At 43.4% G+C, this 16,597-nt stretch overlaps 1 protein-coding gene across 10 annotated transcripts in view; it reads right to left on the bottom strand.

Annotated features, from left to right (window-relative positions):
• Positions 1-16,597, bottom strand: part of TNIP1 (TNFAIP3 interacting protein 1) — a 52,864-nt gene that overhangs the window by 23,624 nt on the left and 12,643 nt on the right. For 4 of the 10 annotated variants that reach the window (XM_083423054.1, XM_083423050.1, XM_083423053.1 and 1 more), the window contains exons 2-4: positions 5,062-5,232; positions 3,702-3,824; positions 1,419-1,507 (exon numbers count right to left, since the gene is read on the bottom strand). In XM_083423054.1, the coding sequence (XP_083279180.1) occupies positions 1,419-1,507; positions 3,702-3,824; positions 5,062-5,194 (345 nt within the window). In that variant the 5' untranslated portion in view covers positions 5,195-5,232. Of the gene's footprint in view, positions 1-1,418; positions 1,508-3,701; positions 3,825-5,055; positions 5,233-16,597 lie in introns of all 10 variants that reach the window. The other 6 variants (XM_083423048.1, XM_083423052.1, XM_083423051.1 and 3 more) reach the window with 2 other exon arrangements.

Genomic DNA, 16,597 nt, shown 5'->3' with positions numbered 1-16,597 from the left:
ATGCATGTTTGGGTCAAAAGTGGGTCCTGGGTCTGATAAGGTTGAATATACCTTTATATACACTGGTCCAATTATGCCTTCCTCCATGATAATATGGGCTGTCAAGGGTTCAAGCAGGTTTTTGCTTTTCTGTTAAGTCTTTCCCACCTAATCCTCAACTTTCCTGAGCTCCTGGAGGTCAATCTAGTCTTTGCTGGGCTCCTTTGCAGTTTTGTTTGCTTTTTTATTTTGTTTGTTTGTGGTTCTGCAAATCTCTGGGTTTCTCTGAGTGCGCCAATAACTCTCTAATGTTTCTCTGTGACCCTCTATGGCCTCCAATTCTGTCAGCAAGAGGCAATGCGTTCAAAGTCAGAGAGGAGTGGGACTGCATCTTTCACTGGATGGAGCCGTTTCCAAATGTTGCTTATTTCTTTGATCTAAGAAGGTCGTGTGGGAAAGGAAGATAGCATCTTACACCCCAAACTGGAGGCGTAGCGAGGTCAAAATCTACCTAATAACTATTAGAAACCACAGCAATCTGTAACTGTCCGTGATACAGGATGAAACAGAGCTACATGTTTTCTCAAATAATACAGTATTCCAAACTACAACACTTTTATGGGAAGGGCTGGAGCTTGGCGGCAGAGGATTTGCCTCACATGCAAAAGATCCTGGGTTCAATCCCTGGTGTCTGCAGGAAGGGCTAAGAAAAGTTGTTTCCTGAAGCCCTGGAGAGCTGCTGGCATCAGTGTAGGGCATGGTGAACAAGATATGCCAATGGCATAAGGCAGCTACCTCTCAGAAACAATCTAAGAGGGATCTCTTTGTAGTTAAGTAGCACTCAACAAAGCCAGGCAGTTTGGGATCAGACACTGAACCATGGAATGGACTCTCCCTGCAGCCTCACAAGACTTAAATAGATGTAGCTTGGCTCAGGAATAAAAGCACCAGCCTTGGACCTCAATGACTATCACAGGGCGGTTTAAAAGAGAGTGCCCTTTCAGCTCCAGTTCTGCAAAATAGAAAGCACCTCCCAAAGTACTTGGGATGATCAACTTTACCGTAGAGCATGTGGCTCATTAAAAGTGCTATGCAGCAGTCTTCTAGTTCAGAAACTTCCTTCCAGTTACACAGACAGACTAAAAATGCCAGAGTCCTCAAACCTGAGTAGTTCATTGGAAGAAAAAGTCATTCTGATATCATTCCCCTCACTGCCTTTACAATGTGTTTAGCATTCTCGCAGCCTAGTTCTATACATATTCGGAAATACTTGCCGCTGAATTCATTGGGACTTACTCCTGTGTCTGCCTAGCAGGGCTTGCAGCTTTAATCATCATTTTTATTTTTATGTATTTTTTAAATATACATAATATATGTATTATTTTTAAATATTTATATATTTTTTAAATATACTGGCTATTTAAAGTCTGATTTCTTACACTGCTGGGTGGCTTCTGTGTGGGTTTTTCCATCTCCTTCTGATCTTCACCCGGAACCTCTGAGGAAGAGCAAAGATCTGGGATTCCTCCTGGGAGGAAAAGAGAAAAGAAGCAAGTGAACATTTCTCACTGCAGAGATCCAACTCTGCCAACAGAAACAACAGCAGCAAAAGTACAAAGAAGAAAAGGGAAAGTTGGGGAAAGGAGAAAACAGGTTGCTAGGCAGGATAGAGATCTCCCATTCTGCATTAACAGGAAACAGGTTCAAGAGCAGGAGGGCTGGTAGCAGCTATTACCTGCCTAAAACAAATCCATTTTATAACCAATTTAAAAACACACACCAGAGAGTCTACAAGAAACAGTACTTGCCCTTTTCCATCTTGTTTTAAGTCCCCATGTACAAATTACACATACACTCCCCCCCACGTCAAGCCCCACCTTCCCCGTGCAAGAACCAGTAGCTGGTCTCTGGGGGCACAGAGGCGGCAATGTTTGGTGTGCGATGCAAATGTATATAAGTGGCCTTTGATGAGTGTCAGCTGGAATTTCCCTCTTTCCTCCTGGGCTCAACATACGGTAATACTGAAAGATCAAAAATCACCCCTCAGCTTTTCCATTTGAAGCCCATCTAGTTCACAAGAGGGGTGGTAGGTGGGAGAACAGAACAGTCACTTTTTTAAAGCGCACTGCATCAGCCTTTGCCAAGCTGGCACACTGCAGATGTTTTGGACTAAAAGCTTCATTAGCTCCAGCCAGCAACAGGTTGATGAAGGTGAGAGTGTACCATATCAGAATGATATGGTGCATATCAGAATGACAGCCACTTTTTCTAAGGTTAAAGGAGGCTGCTCTCAGGGCTTTCACGCTCAGATCGATCAAACGTGTGATCCCAGGTACACTGCAAGGCTCCCACTAGTCCCAGCCAGTAAGCTCCCTCTAAGTAGCACCCCCAATAATGGTCTAAACAAATAAATCAAGTAATTGACCATTGGGTGCTCTTTGGTATGGAAAATTCTACCACCCAAGGCAGTTGACCAAGCCCTGAATTGGGGGTATGTGCGCAATGTGTGTGGCATGCACATAGTTACACCCAGACTTTGCTAGTATCAGGTGGGACTCAAACGCAGACCAGCAAACCCAGGTTGTGCAATTACAGTTGAAGGGGAGATTTTGCACAACAAACCCACTCTCCCCCAGAAGATGGACCTCCCCACCAAGAAACAGGAATGAATGCTCGATAAAATCAGTCACCTGGAAGCACCCATGATTTTTTTGAGACTCAAAAAGAAAACTCACCGGGACGGGGGGGGGGGGGGTGTCTAGGAAGCTGGCTCAAACCAAGGCATATGTGTCTACCTAGCCCTCTACTGTCTATTCTGACTGGCAGTACTTCTCCAGGGTCTCAGACAGAATGAGCTCCTGCCCCATCACCTGCCTGAAGATGGAAAGGATTATTCCTGGGACCTTCTGCGTGCAAAAGTGTAGGCCGTGAGCTGCCCCCTAAAACCACACAGCCCTCAAAGAAGAAAAAAGTGTTTGAGGGCAGGGGTGTGGAAGGAAGAGTTCTGTTGCAGAAGCAAAAATTTATTCAAAACCTTTGGTTACTGGTCATTTGATCTCATGTTTTTCTCGGGGAGGGGAACAGCAGTGAACATGAGCAAAAAGCATGGCCAAAACTTCCCTCATGTTCCACCGTCTAAAAGCTGTTCGATTTATTTTTGCATATGCATAACCTGCCCAGAAAGTAGCATGCAACAAGACAGGACTGATTCAATCCAAGGAGGCTGGGCTGTAGCTAAAACCATGCGAATGGAGTTCTACCCACACAACGGAACCTCCCCTTCCTCTCCTCTCGCCAAGCATCCACAGAATCTGCTCTGGAGGTCCCACAACCTGCTGCAGCAGATTTTGATGGTGCACAGGGGGCTGCAGGGGAGAGGAGAGGTGCAAGTTCTACTGTGAAGTCTGTTGCATGAGCCGGACACCCCTAGGAACTAAAATGACAGATTCAGGCTGCAGACCTGAAGATGCAGGTTGGCTGCATAGATGGCCCAGTGATATCAGAATGTATATTTTTTTGAAAGGGCTTTTTACACTTAATGCAAGACAGCTGACACCAGCACTGGAGGCTTATTACTCTTCCTTCCAACTTCCTTCCTTCCTTCCTTCCTTCCTTCCTTCCTTCCAACTTGCAACTCCCTTCCAACACGCAGTGAAAATCTAGGTCTGCCAAAGAACGTGTTACTGGGACATGCTAAACAGTTGGTCCTTTGATGCTCATACCTGCCATTTCCGCAAGTTTGTCAAGAGAGGAGGTGGACCTTAGCATTTCGTTGTCCTTCACTAGGTCCTCCACTTTCTGACGCAGCCTGGAGGCTTCTAACTGAGACTCTTCCAATAGATCCCCTGGCAAAACAACAAGGGCACAATTTAACACTCCTTTGTATTTGCAGGTTCTTTCTTTACAGCAGCACGTTCAGCATAGTTATCAGAATTAGCCAAACTCTAGCAATTCTAGCCTAACTCCACTGCATTTCAGTTCTAATGACTGCTTTATACACAGTACTTTTACCACACAGAGAAGATCTCTGTGCCATGGGGGGCAGGGGATGGAACTGTGAATGATGTATATAGCAGCCACATAAATTTTTGCATAGATTAGGGAGCAGGCACGAGCATGGAGATATTCCCAACTGTAGGAAAAAGTAGTCAGCTGAACTGCAATGTTTTGCCTTGTCTACTTATTGGCGAGCACCTCAGCCACACACGTGCAAAGCTCAAATTTTATGTCAGTATTTTGGGCTTGCTAAGAAATGTATCGCTATCAAGATCTCATTTTAAAGGGCTTTGGAATAAAGAGCAATGAGTGTTTAATATGCATTGGTGAAAGCTTTTGGAGGCACAAAGAATTCTCCTTTAGGCTAGGTAATATGAACTACCCCTTTAAAAAAACTAAAAACTTTAATAGAAGTAAAGAAATTCCTAATATATACCTCCAATTCAAAACCCTATCTACAGAGAGGTGCATCTGTGGAATGAAACGCTGCTGAGTTGGAACCCATTGACATATTCAGGACTGTTTCTCAGCCTCTGAAAACGATTATGTTCTCAGACGGCAAACAGTAAAAGATTCTTCATGTGATGCTACTACATCCGGGACCTGTGTACAATTTTCACACTTACGATGTTCAGCATTACTGAAAAACCCTTAAGATCTTCCACTGGCTGCCACAATATTTTAAAAGGTCCATATCCCACACACAGCCCACGTGTGAGCAATGCCGGTAAGTCATCACCTGGGACGTCTCTTGAACAACATGCAGACAAGAGGCAAAGGCCTTTTGAGCAACAGCAATAACACAGAGAGCACCCCCAGAAAGACTTTAGCACACAAGGGGCAGCAGGTCCAAATCACAGACTTGGCCTTTAATGCTCACCACCAGTGAGACTAGGAGGCTACTCCCAATGGAAGCTCACGTGCTGCTACAACTATGCCTCTATGGTGCCACAGAGGTTTTAGAGGTTTCCTGCTAAGTACACAAGAAAGCAGCTTCTTTGAAGTTTGTCGCAGACCTGGGCATTCTGGAAACAGCAACAATGAGCAACTTTTGCTTTTCCGCTTCCATGTCATCCTCACCGTTACCTAGAGACTTAATTCCCTGCATCTTCTCCTTCAGCCGGGTATTTTCCTCCACCAGCCGTTCAAAGGCAGCAGATGCTCCCTTTTCCATTCCCCCACCCGGGTCATAGATACGATAAGGCCCCTTTCCTTCCATGGGTGCAGCTTAATACTCCAGTTTCCTGGTAGCTGTGCCTGAAACAATGGAACAGGAGGTTAGCATCCCCAGTGTAAATCCTTTAAGAATGCTAGAATAACCAGAGGGATTTAACAGAAGGGAGAGATAATAGTGTTCATCTGTTACTGGGACTTCAGGGGTTTTCCAGATAGGGTGGCCTTGGTCAGAGGCTACAGTTTCCATGACTGATATAACGCTCCCATTATTTTTAACCTTGGTTAAGGGATTATGAGCAGGTGGTGCAAGTGTATATCCTCTTGCCTTCCTTTGCCCCATTTCCCTTGCTCTTCCTGAACCCTGTCTGAACTGGCTTTAACCAATAATTTTATATATATATATATATATATATATATATATATATATATATATAATATTTTATTAAGATTTTCACAAAATAACAGAAAAAACACACAAAAAAAGAAAAAAATACCAAAAATAGAAAAAATAAGAAACAATTAAAAACAATTCCATCTTTCAGAACATATCTTACATTTGCTTGTTTCTCGGACTTCCCCACACCTCCCCTCTTTGTATTCCAATTCGGTTGTTTATTCAGCAAATCCTTTCCCTCTTTACCTTTATCTTAATTATGGCCTTAATATATTTTAACTTTAACTTTCCATCTGTTAACATTCCATTTTTACATATTCTTTCATAACATTATTGCTAAAAACCCCTTAACCTCAATCCAACATCATTCTATCATTCATTGGCTTTAACCAATAATTAGTCCTAACGGAGACATCGATCTTAGCCAAGACTTGAAATATTGGGAGTGGTCTATATGCATAAGATCACGGCAAAATATGGTCCTTATGATACTCTGCTGAGCACTGTTCTTTCATTATGCTTGTGTTTGTAGAGAAAGGACCGGCACCCTGATTGCCACAGCAAATTTCTCCATTTCTGCAAAACAAAAGGTTTTTAAGCAGAGGTTGGATGGCCATCTCTCATGGATGCTTTAGCTAGGATTCCTGCATTGCAGGAGGTTGGACTAGATGACCCTTGTGTCCCTTCCAACTCCAAGAGTCTGTGATTTTATGGAAACACCACAGCAAAAAGAAAAAGGGGAAAAAATAAAAAAGAGCTGGGATATACAATTTAAGTAACATATTTCTATACCATCCTTAATAAAAATAGATTTCAAGGCATTGTACAACAAACCAGAGTACTAAAATTAAAACCAAATAAAAAACCCACTAACACTGTGCAGCCATAACATATTTTTTTAAGCAGCAGATAAAAAGGATAAAAGCAGGCTGAGTGAGTATACAAATTAAAACGCCATGGTAAATACAAATGTCTTGACCTAGCGCTGAAAAGATTGCAAAGTAGGAGCCAGGTGTACCTTTTATGGGAAGGCATTCAAATACCTCTCATTTCTTATTACAGAGAACACTACCACTTGAAGATGAACTCCTGTTGAAGATCTCAACACACGCAGGCAGGTATGGGGGAAGAAGCACTCTTGCAAGTATTAGGGAATAATAATAATAATAATAATAATAATAATAATAAGGAGTTAAAATTCTGGCAGCCAAATTCTGAACTAATTGAACTTCTGAGTAATCTTCAAGGGCAGCCCCAAGGATTACCAGACTATGGAACACTGTAACCAGTCTATGCCTGTTGAGGAATGGCACAGCTGGTAAAAAGGTAGTCTGTGGCAGCAAAATCATCTGGACTGACTGGTAGAGACAGAAGTGAATCTAAAAGCGCACCCAAACTGCAAACCTACTCTTTCCGGATGAATGCAGTCTCAGCCAAAACATCATGGTCAATGATATCAAATGCTACCGAGAAAGCAAGAAGAACCAATAGGGTTGTGCTCCCCTACCTTTCTACTCACAGGCCATTCACCTGATTGTGGATAATCTATACTCTCCAAAGGATGCATGCCTAAAGGTGCTCTCTGATATACACTCAAATGATACTCCAGATAAGACAGAGGTTTAGAACGACAACAATGTAACTGGTTTGCCCTAATCAGCATTGGCATGTAGCCAAATATGATTCGCTTTGTGACGTCATCACATTCACTACCAGATCACTATTTGAATGAGATGGTGTAGTTAAGGAAGAATATAGGAGGTAGCAATCCATTATGAAACACACACACACACACACACAGAGAGAGAGAGAGAGAGAGAGAGAGAGAGAGAGAGGTAAAATGAGATCCACCAGTAAGTCTGTGGGTGCCTTGCAGTAGATTTAAGGGTTTCTAACTTTTCTAATGCCAGAAACAACCAGCTAAAAGGCCTTTTAATTTCAAATTAGGTTGCCGATAAAGAACATTTGGGAGAAAACCAGGACTGGGTTTTTTGTGAGAAATAATGTATAAACTTGGTTCTGGTACTGCAATACTAATGCCCAGTCTGAATATGTGCTCAGAGGCATCCTGCTTACTGATTCTTGGTGTATATGCCTGCCCACTTGACCCAGTATTTTACTCTGGTTCATACATCTCAGTTTTCAAGCAAAAATGAACAAACAAACGAACGAATGAATAGATCTACTCCATTAGCACAAGTTGACTAGGTTGGGGAGAAAAATGCCCAAAGTGATGGAACATTCAGATCTAATGCACAGAGTGTTCAACTCCCCATGCACATCTTGTGCTGCAAAATTTAATCCTGCATCATTTAACGATGCTCATCACGCACCAAACAAATGAGAGTTCAGCTAGGTTACTGCACTCTGGGTCAACAGAGAACAGAACTAGGTCAGCAGGCGTCATTAAAAAGTGCACACACATTCTTCTTGAATGATGTAGGAACAGCTCCGGGATATTTAGTGTGCTGATACAAACCTTACTTCAGTTCAAACCGTGTGAAAGAAAGTGTCATAAATAGATAACAGACCAGTGAAAGTGTCTGAAACTAGAACAGGCTTGCTGATGCTGAATAATATACATATCTATTAAATTATCAGTACGGGAACAGAAAGGAGGGGTAAGTACATTTAAATACTATTTCTTAAAACAAAAACACTATTCAAGGATCCACAAATACACTGACAAATGCACTATCATTTTAAGCTGGTAAAGGCAGAATCAGGGAAAGGCAGCACCCTACTCCTCATCTGGTGCCACACTGGTCACATCCACACAATGCATTCAAAGCACTCTCATGCCACTTCAAAAGGCATGGCTTCTCTTAAAGAATCCTGGGAACTATAGTTGAAGGGAATTGTAGCACTGTGAGGGTCTCCTAACAATGCCCAACACCTTTATAGTTCCCAGGATTCTTTGGGGGGAACCATGTAAGAATGCTCTAAACGTACAGTATGGATGCACTAAGTCACTAAGTCTTGCAGACTCTCAGGAAGCAAGGAGATGACTCAGTGCTTAGTGCATCAGGGATTATGTTCCCTGAGGGTCACTGGAATTTCTAGAGTTTGCTGGGTGATCATGCTCCTCCTTTACCCCTGGTTCAAGGTATGGCTAGGGCTACCACCCAGAATTTTATCCTCCTTGAAATGCCCCATGGGCACTGAGACAAGTTAGACATGGCTGGAATGTGGGAATGTTCAGGGAAGCAGGAGAGGATATAATGCTTATTAATATCCTTCCTAATTTGTGCTAGCAAGTTTCTTTACTTAGCAGATTTTCCTATTCCCCTTTTAAACACATAGCGGGTAGCTGGTTGCAGGCTTGTGTAAGCCTCTCACTATTAGGTTCCTGGTAAGTTCCCTTATATCCCTCTTAAAAGAATGAACTCGTCACAATCTTGTGTAAATTATATAATAGTATACTCACATTCTGTTCACAGTTGGATCCCTGAAGGCAGGCTTAGTTACAAAGTATATTCATGTGGAGCTATCCCACATGGGGATAATCCCAGTGTCCTCTGCTGGCTAGCTGAAAAGCTGCTCCAATAACGGATGAAGTCAAAAAGAGAAAGAGTACTGTGTACCTTGCCTTTTTGTTACCTGGAAAGGTAAGGCCACGCCCACCTCTAGTCACATGCAAAGGAAGTATGTCCCAGCCAGGAGGAAACAGGAAGTTTTCAACTGGCTGGACCAAACATTCCCCTCCATGTCCACTCTAGGAAAACAAGGAATGTTGTACTTGACTGCTACTTATGTATCACATCCCACATGGAAAGCAATGCATACCCTTTTGTTGCGTTTTTATGCAGAAGCTGGATGAGCACCTATCAAAGATGCTAGAGCAACAGATAAGGACATCTAAAGTCCCTTCCATCGTTAAGATTCTGTGAAATCTCTTCTGCTAGGACAACTGTGATTCACTTCTCAATTCAGAATGCATAGCTTCTACGCACCGCAGATGCCAAGGCATATTTTGAACTTTTGACAAGCCATTGATGGAAAAATTTTATTTTCCCTGTGCTGTTTTGACCCAATGAGCAAAGAGCTTCCTGATTTTCAAATCAGAGGATAGGATTGCTGCAGTCCATGAATACAGAGCACAGCAGGTGAAGTAGAAATTAAAGCAACACGCAATGTGGAGGCAAGAAACAGTCCTCAATAGGAGTGTTACAAGCCTGCCACTGTCTTCATCAGTAACACATTCAAGGGTATGTAGATACAAGACCATAATAAGAGCAGTGCTAGACCAGCTGCCTGTTCCCTATAGCAGCCAATGATTCCTTTGGGAAGCCTACCTGGGAGGAAATATATATCCATCATCACAAGCAGCCATTGATGACCAAAAACTCCATGAACTTCTCTAATCTCCTTTTTAACGGTCTAAGTTGACAGCACAATAAATTAGTTCAAGAAAGATGCCTTCTCTCCTCCTAAAAGGGAGAAGGGCTTTTCCTGCAAACCAATGCTTCGAAGTTAGAGCTTTTTTTCTTTAGCTTCAGGGAAAGAGTAAAAAGATACTGCTGTGAGACCCAACAAAAGCTCACAAAATAACAAACTTTATAGTGTGATTGACTACTGGGTTCTGTACAGGACTTCGTAATTTATTTGCAAGGCTACATTTCATTATTTAAAAGCATCATCACATTTCTGATTATGGACTTGAGGTGAATTAGTATGCTTCATCTCTAGTCTCTAGATAAATGAGAATGGTAATAGTCCCTCCCGAATGCAGATTGCTATCGTTTGCACTGGGAATGTCCCGATTTAAAGATACTGTATTGGCATAAAAACATAAATACTATCTCTGCAGGGACTTGTTACAAAGTATCTTTAGAACGGTTAGTCAACTTGTTGAACTATTTCAAAGGTGTCAGCCTGTTGCGTCTCAGTATATATATAGGTTGCTTCTAGAAAGCTGACACAGTTAAAAAAATTGGAAGACCCCAAATCTCCTTCAGCTTTAGCTTTGTAGGGTTTTTTGTTTGTTTCCATACAATTCTATGTGCAGAAATGAAAATGCTTGCAGCGTGTGTATCCTGATGGAGTATACTGTGTAAATATATATGTGTGTGTATATACTATCTTGAAAGATGAATACACATGGCACCATGGGTGAAATCCATTAGTGACCATCCACTCACAGAGCAGATACTGCTGGCAGAAGGGATTCCCCTTTTCCTGTTTCACCCAATGTGGCTGGCAGCAGATTCAGAAGAAAGCAACGTTCAGTTCTTCCTCACATAACCCACACTCACCTTACAAAATTCATTCCCGCAATATGGGGTGATGGACACCATCTGCCTCACGGGAGGGATGAGTTTCCAGTATTAACTTATTGCAACATTATTACCGTAGTTTGATTTCACTCATAAGCCAGCTTGATTTGTATTTTTCAAGGTGAAATATAAACAATTAGAACCAATGAATAAGCCGTGAGTTGCCTAGTCAACAAGAAAGAACAAACTACTGATCAGATGTGTGGGGGTGGAGGAGTCAGGAGTTAACTGCTCTGAGGGTTTTCACAGACCCATGACATTAAATTCAATGACGCAAGCATTTCCATATACATATAAAAGTACTATTTCCCCCCCATTCATGATCTGCATAAACCCCTCTGCCATACACTATAGTTCATTAGAACTCCCGTCACCCTGCCCCATATCAGCAATTTTGTGCATTCTGACTATGGAAATAATCAAATTACTCAATTTGGTGCAGGCCATGAGTCCTGGATTCCAGAGAATTTTGCAGTGTTGTGTGTTTTGTTTTGTTTTGAAAAGTTTCCAGTCCTCGTGTTACACGTACTAGCACCAATTCTATAAGATATGTTTGTTTATTTAGGGCAGCGGAGGGAGGCTAATCAATGGCCTTCCAGGCCATCTTCCAGGCCACAATGACAACTCCCATTACCCCTAGCCAGTGTGGCCAATGGTGGAATTTGGAATCCAACATCTGGAGGACTGCAGGTCCACCTCTGACTTAAGTGATTTGTGCCCTGCTCTTCTTGATTTTAACAATGTTTTCTACCACTTTAGCTCCTCCTGGAGGCTGCGTTGGTAGAAAGCATTGCTAAAAACCAGAATAATGAAAACACAGAGCAGAACAAGCCTTGTTGAGAAAGAATCAGTTTACTCATCTTAACCCTTTGAAGCACAACTATATTTAGATATCAGATCACCTCAAGGAACAATATTTGGACTTCCAAAAAACTTTTGATAAAAGCCCCTCATGAGTTCACAGAAATGGGTAATGTGATATGCTTTCACAGGGATCATTCAGTGGTTAAAAAATAATTGGATAGGTCCCACACAGGACTTTGAAACTGGCGCTATCTAACTTAGCTGCAAGTTATCCAGAGTTGGGGTGAACAATGAAGTTGACCAGAATTCAGCACAGTACTACTGTTATTTAGTTGCAGGCGACTAAGAAGGGGGGAAGGTGGTAACAGCAGCAGCAATTCCTCAGGCAGCACGCCAGTATTTAGGTCTAGCATTCTCAATCACTATAGGTCTGTCTTCTTAGCACAAAACCATCCTTTTTATCCTTCAAAGGCAACCAACTTGCGGAAAATGCTTTGCCACACAACCTGTGTCAAAGAAAAGACAGACAGATGGCACCCTCCAGCTGCAAGAAGGAGACAGAGCAGGCAACCGCTACTGCACAACAAAAGCCTGCAAGGTCTCATCTCTAGAGGTGTTTCCCAGTTTACACAACCTGCCTGTCAGGAATGCTGGGGATTTTCCAGCCAAGGGTTGAAACCTGGCATAATCCAGGACCAGAACAGCAATTAAATGCCTGATGGTTAGGAACATGGGGGTTTTTCTTCCCACAAAGGAAGGTTCTTAAAAAGCTAGGTGAGAAAACATTGTCATAAATGTTTTCCATCTGAGCATGGCTCTTTCAAGTAAGTTTCCATTTCTCATGATACTAACAGTTCTCCTGACACACCAAGTAAAAACTAACTCCTATTTATTTATGATCTCGGCACCCAGTTACAAAAGTGAGTTGCATCCTGTCTCTAAACTCATGTGCGCGCAAGTCCCAGTTCTTTCAATGAGAATTGCTTGCACGTGAAAACGCAGAGATACAACAATTGTTAAGCATTCTCCCTCCACTGTTCAAGGTCATGTGACACCCCCTCAAGCTCTGAGCAAATATATTATCTCATCCTTCCACTAAGTGGTAGGAAATACTTCCGAGGTAGTTTCTGTAGGGGCCATTTTTTATGACGAGGGTGTTTTTCATGCTATCAGCAGATTTACAAAAACACAAATACCTGGGTAGACAATACTCATATTTAGGGATGCCCCAATTTTCACAAAAGCGACATAATGTCCCTGGGACACACCCCTCTCCTTGCTCAGACTTCTGTCTTTGTAGGCTACATTTCAATTCCAAAATCACTTTTTCAGTCACCAAGGACTCATTAACAAATTATATTTATCTATCAGCTGTGCAAAAGCCAGGATGGGGGACAGCATTTTCCTCACGCAATGGCCACAACAATATATTTAAGATCTCTTTCTGTCCCTCTATACAAAAACACAGACGTGTCCCCCCCCCCCCCAACGCAAAAGCCACAAGAACGCAAGATGATTTAAGGCAGTGCACAGGGGGTTGAATGACTCCAGGCTGCTGTTAAACGCCTTTGGTTTCCAAACTTCTCATTTGCCATGAATTAATGTAGGGAGTTTCCCCTGAAGGAAACCACCACGTCTTTTACAAGAAAGACTTCCAAGGGAATGTTTCGGAGGAATGGGGAGAACTGGAACAGGAGAAGAAAAATCCTTCTTCCAATACATTTCCCTTATGTTTGACCTTAGTTTGAACATGTTGATGGGGTGGGGAAAGAGGACACATGTGACTAGGAAGAGAACGACGAGGGTCTTTGGAAAAAGAGCAAAGATCTCTTTAGGCCAGGATCCCATAACTGGGGACATACCAAGCTGGGCACAGGAAATTGCCTTAGGGAAAGTCAGATTACTGATCCATCTAGCTCAGTATTTTCTCCAGTGACTGGCAGTGGCTCTCCAGGGTTTCAGGCAGGGCTCTCTCCCAGTCCTACCTCAACACAGGGGGCGCAGGTTAATTCTGTGTCCAGAGCGGCTGTCTACCAGCTCCACCTGGTACGCAGGCTGAGACCCTACCTGCCCGCAGACTGTCTCACCAGAGTGGTGCATGCTCTAGTTATCTTCCGCTTGGACTACTCAAATGCGCTCTATGTGGGGCTACCTTTGAAGGTGACACGGAAACTGCATTTAATCCAGAATGCGGCAGCTAGACTGGTGACTGGGAGTGGCCGCCGGGACCACATAACACCGGTCTTGAAAGACCTACATTGGCTCCCAGTACGTTTCCGAGCACAATTCAAAGTGCTGACACTGACCTTTAAAGCCCTAAACGGCTTCGGTCCTGTATACCTGAAGGAGCATCTCCATCCCCATCGTTCAGCCCGGACACTGAGATCCAGCACCGAGGGCCTTCTGGCGGTTCCCTCATTGCGAGAAGTGAGGTTACAGGGAACCAGACAGAGGGCCTTCTTGGTGAAACACCCTCCCTTTAGATGTGAAGGAAATAAGCAGCTATCCTATCTTTAAAAGACATCTGAAGGCAGCTCTGTTCAGAGAAGTTTTTAATATTTAATGCTGTACTGTTTTGATTGAACATTTGATTGGGAGCCGCCCAGAGTGGCTGGGGAAACTCAGCCAGATGGGCGGGGTATGTATAAACAAACAAACAAACAAACAAATAATTATAACACCCCAGGATTGAACATGGGACCAACTGCATGCAAAGCAGATGCTCTACTACTGAGCTACAGCCCTTCTAGTAAGGTAGCGCACCAGCTTTGCTACATCCTTGTCAACTTTCCAGTTTTTACAGCCCTGGGCAATGGTAGGTTCTTTGAGCCTCCATAACATGGCTGGTCAGCTGCATTTGGCCTAGTGGTCCAGGTTTGACTGAAGCCCATGCAGTTTGCAGGAGGGCAAGCAGATACATGGTGGCCCCATCCTGCTGTCAACACTGGCCCATAGGGGTGGACAGGGGCATAGCGGGAGTAGTTTAGTTAAGTAGTTTCTACTTAACTAAAAATAGAAATAGTCAGAAAATCCTAGCTACTCCCATGGGGATGGAGAATATAAAGATCTGGTCACAAAGGTTCCTCACTTCTGCATTAGGACTTGCGCCTCCACAACAGAACTTCCCCTCCCTCTCCTTTCTCTGCATATCCCCACAAATCTGCTCTGGAAGATTATGGGAACTCCCAGAACAAATCTGAAGGGGAGAGATAGGAAGCTCCAATGCACAAACGAATTCCTCAAACTAAAAGGGACATTATTGTTGGCTACAACCAATTTTAAGCAAAGCAAAAGATGAACTCAAAAACAAGAAATCCCAGAGCACGCCAGACATAATTGCATTTTTGGAGCCTTGTCACAAATTTCACTTTTGTGCTCCACTCTCTTGGAGTGCACTCTCTGTTGTCACCCCCCCCCCACTCACACACAAATCTTATGCATAAATACAGACTGAGAAATTACATGCAAGTATGTCAAGAAGTAGCTATTTTGGAAGTTTGCAAAATGTGTTTGGCATCCAACTGCACAGATGCTCTGGCATGTATCTGGGGTGTGGGTGTGTTTTAAGTCTTGACCAACCACAGGAAGATTTACACTTCATTAAAAGAAGCGTAGCTTTCATAACTTACAAGCAATTTGGGCAACATATTGTAGCGCAATGCCAAGGGGTGGGGAACCTCTTGGAAATAAAAAGCCTTTTCAATTCTCTGTGATGCTTGCTTTAGTCAGCAAGCCAGTGTGGTGTAATGGTTACAGTGTCAGACCAGGACCTGGGAGACCAGAGTTCGAATCCTCACTGAGCCACGAAGCTCACAGGACGACCTTGGGCCAGTCACTGCCTCTCATCCTAAGCTTCTTCACTGGGTTGTTTTGAGCATAAAATGTGGAGGCGGAGAAATGCAAACACCATCTTGAGCTCCATAGAGGAAAGGTAGGATATAAATGTAACAAAGAAAAGGAATAAATAAAAATACTTGCAGCTCGTGACCCTCCTGCAGTTCGAGAAGTTTGGCAAGAACTAATGGCACAAGAAACACACACCCCTCTCTCTTTGCCTCTCTGCATTTATCTCATTGGCACATGACATATTTTTTTCGGGACTTTTAATCCACCGGGCACCCACTCTGAAAGCAGGTCAAGGTCAAAGCCTGACAATTCAGGCCCAGCTGACAATGAAGCAGAAAGCTTATCAAAGCAGTGAGACAGAGTCACTGGCTCACCAGGTGACACATGAGTACAGTGTCTATTTCTGGAGAATCGCTAGCAGCTGACAGGAAGCTGATTGAGAAAAGTGGTGTGTGTAGGTCTCTGAACGTGCTGATCACACACTGCACAAGCACCACCCCCCAGGAGCAGGGAACATTAATCTCTGCCAAATCTGAATGTATGTTGTAGCCAATTATTTTTTTTGGGGGGGGGGGGAGCAGTTCACATGGGGTTGACCCTGACAACAGTCCAGAACTGGTAACTGGTGCAGGGCCCTGCCCTAGGCATTGCCTTGGGGTCTTCACATACAATGTCAATTCTCAGACAATTGTTCTGACTGCTTATTGCCTTCTGGGCCCAATTTAGGGTGATGATGCTGGCTTTTGAGGCCCTAAAGGACCCAGGCCCAAAATACTGAAGGAATGCCTCCTCCCATACCAACCTGCCTGAATTTTAAGATCTACAGAAGATATTCTTTTGGTGGTCTCCACACCTAATGAGAATAATAGTCTGGGGCCCCACAGGGAGGCTCTCTCTATGGCAGCCTTACACCTTTGGAACACCTCACCATGCCATTGCTTCTGTTTCAGTAGCGGAAGAAAAACAGAATTGCAGAGTTGGAAGGATCCCAAGGGTCATTTAGTACAACCTGCTGATTGCAGGAATCACAGCTACAGAATCCCTGGCAGATGGCCAGCCACCCTCTGTCTAAAGACCTCCAATGAAGGGCAGTCCATCACCTTTTGAGGTAGTCCATTCCACTGTC

Source organism: Podarcis tiliguerta, assembly GCF_965153285.1.
Source record: "Podarcis tiliguerta genome assembly, chromosome: 2".
In the NCBI taxonomy this organism is placed as follows: Eukaryota; Metazoa; Chordata; class Lepidosauria; order Squamata; family Lacertidae; genus Podarcis; species Podarcis tiliguerta.
The sequence above is the reverse complement of the archived record's forward strand: the minus strand, read 5'-3'. Positions and strand labels throughout refer to the sequence as shown.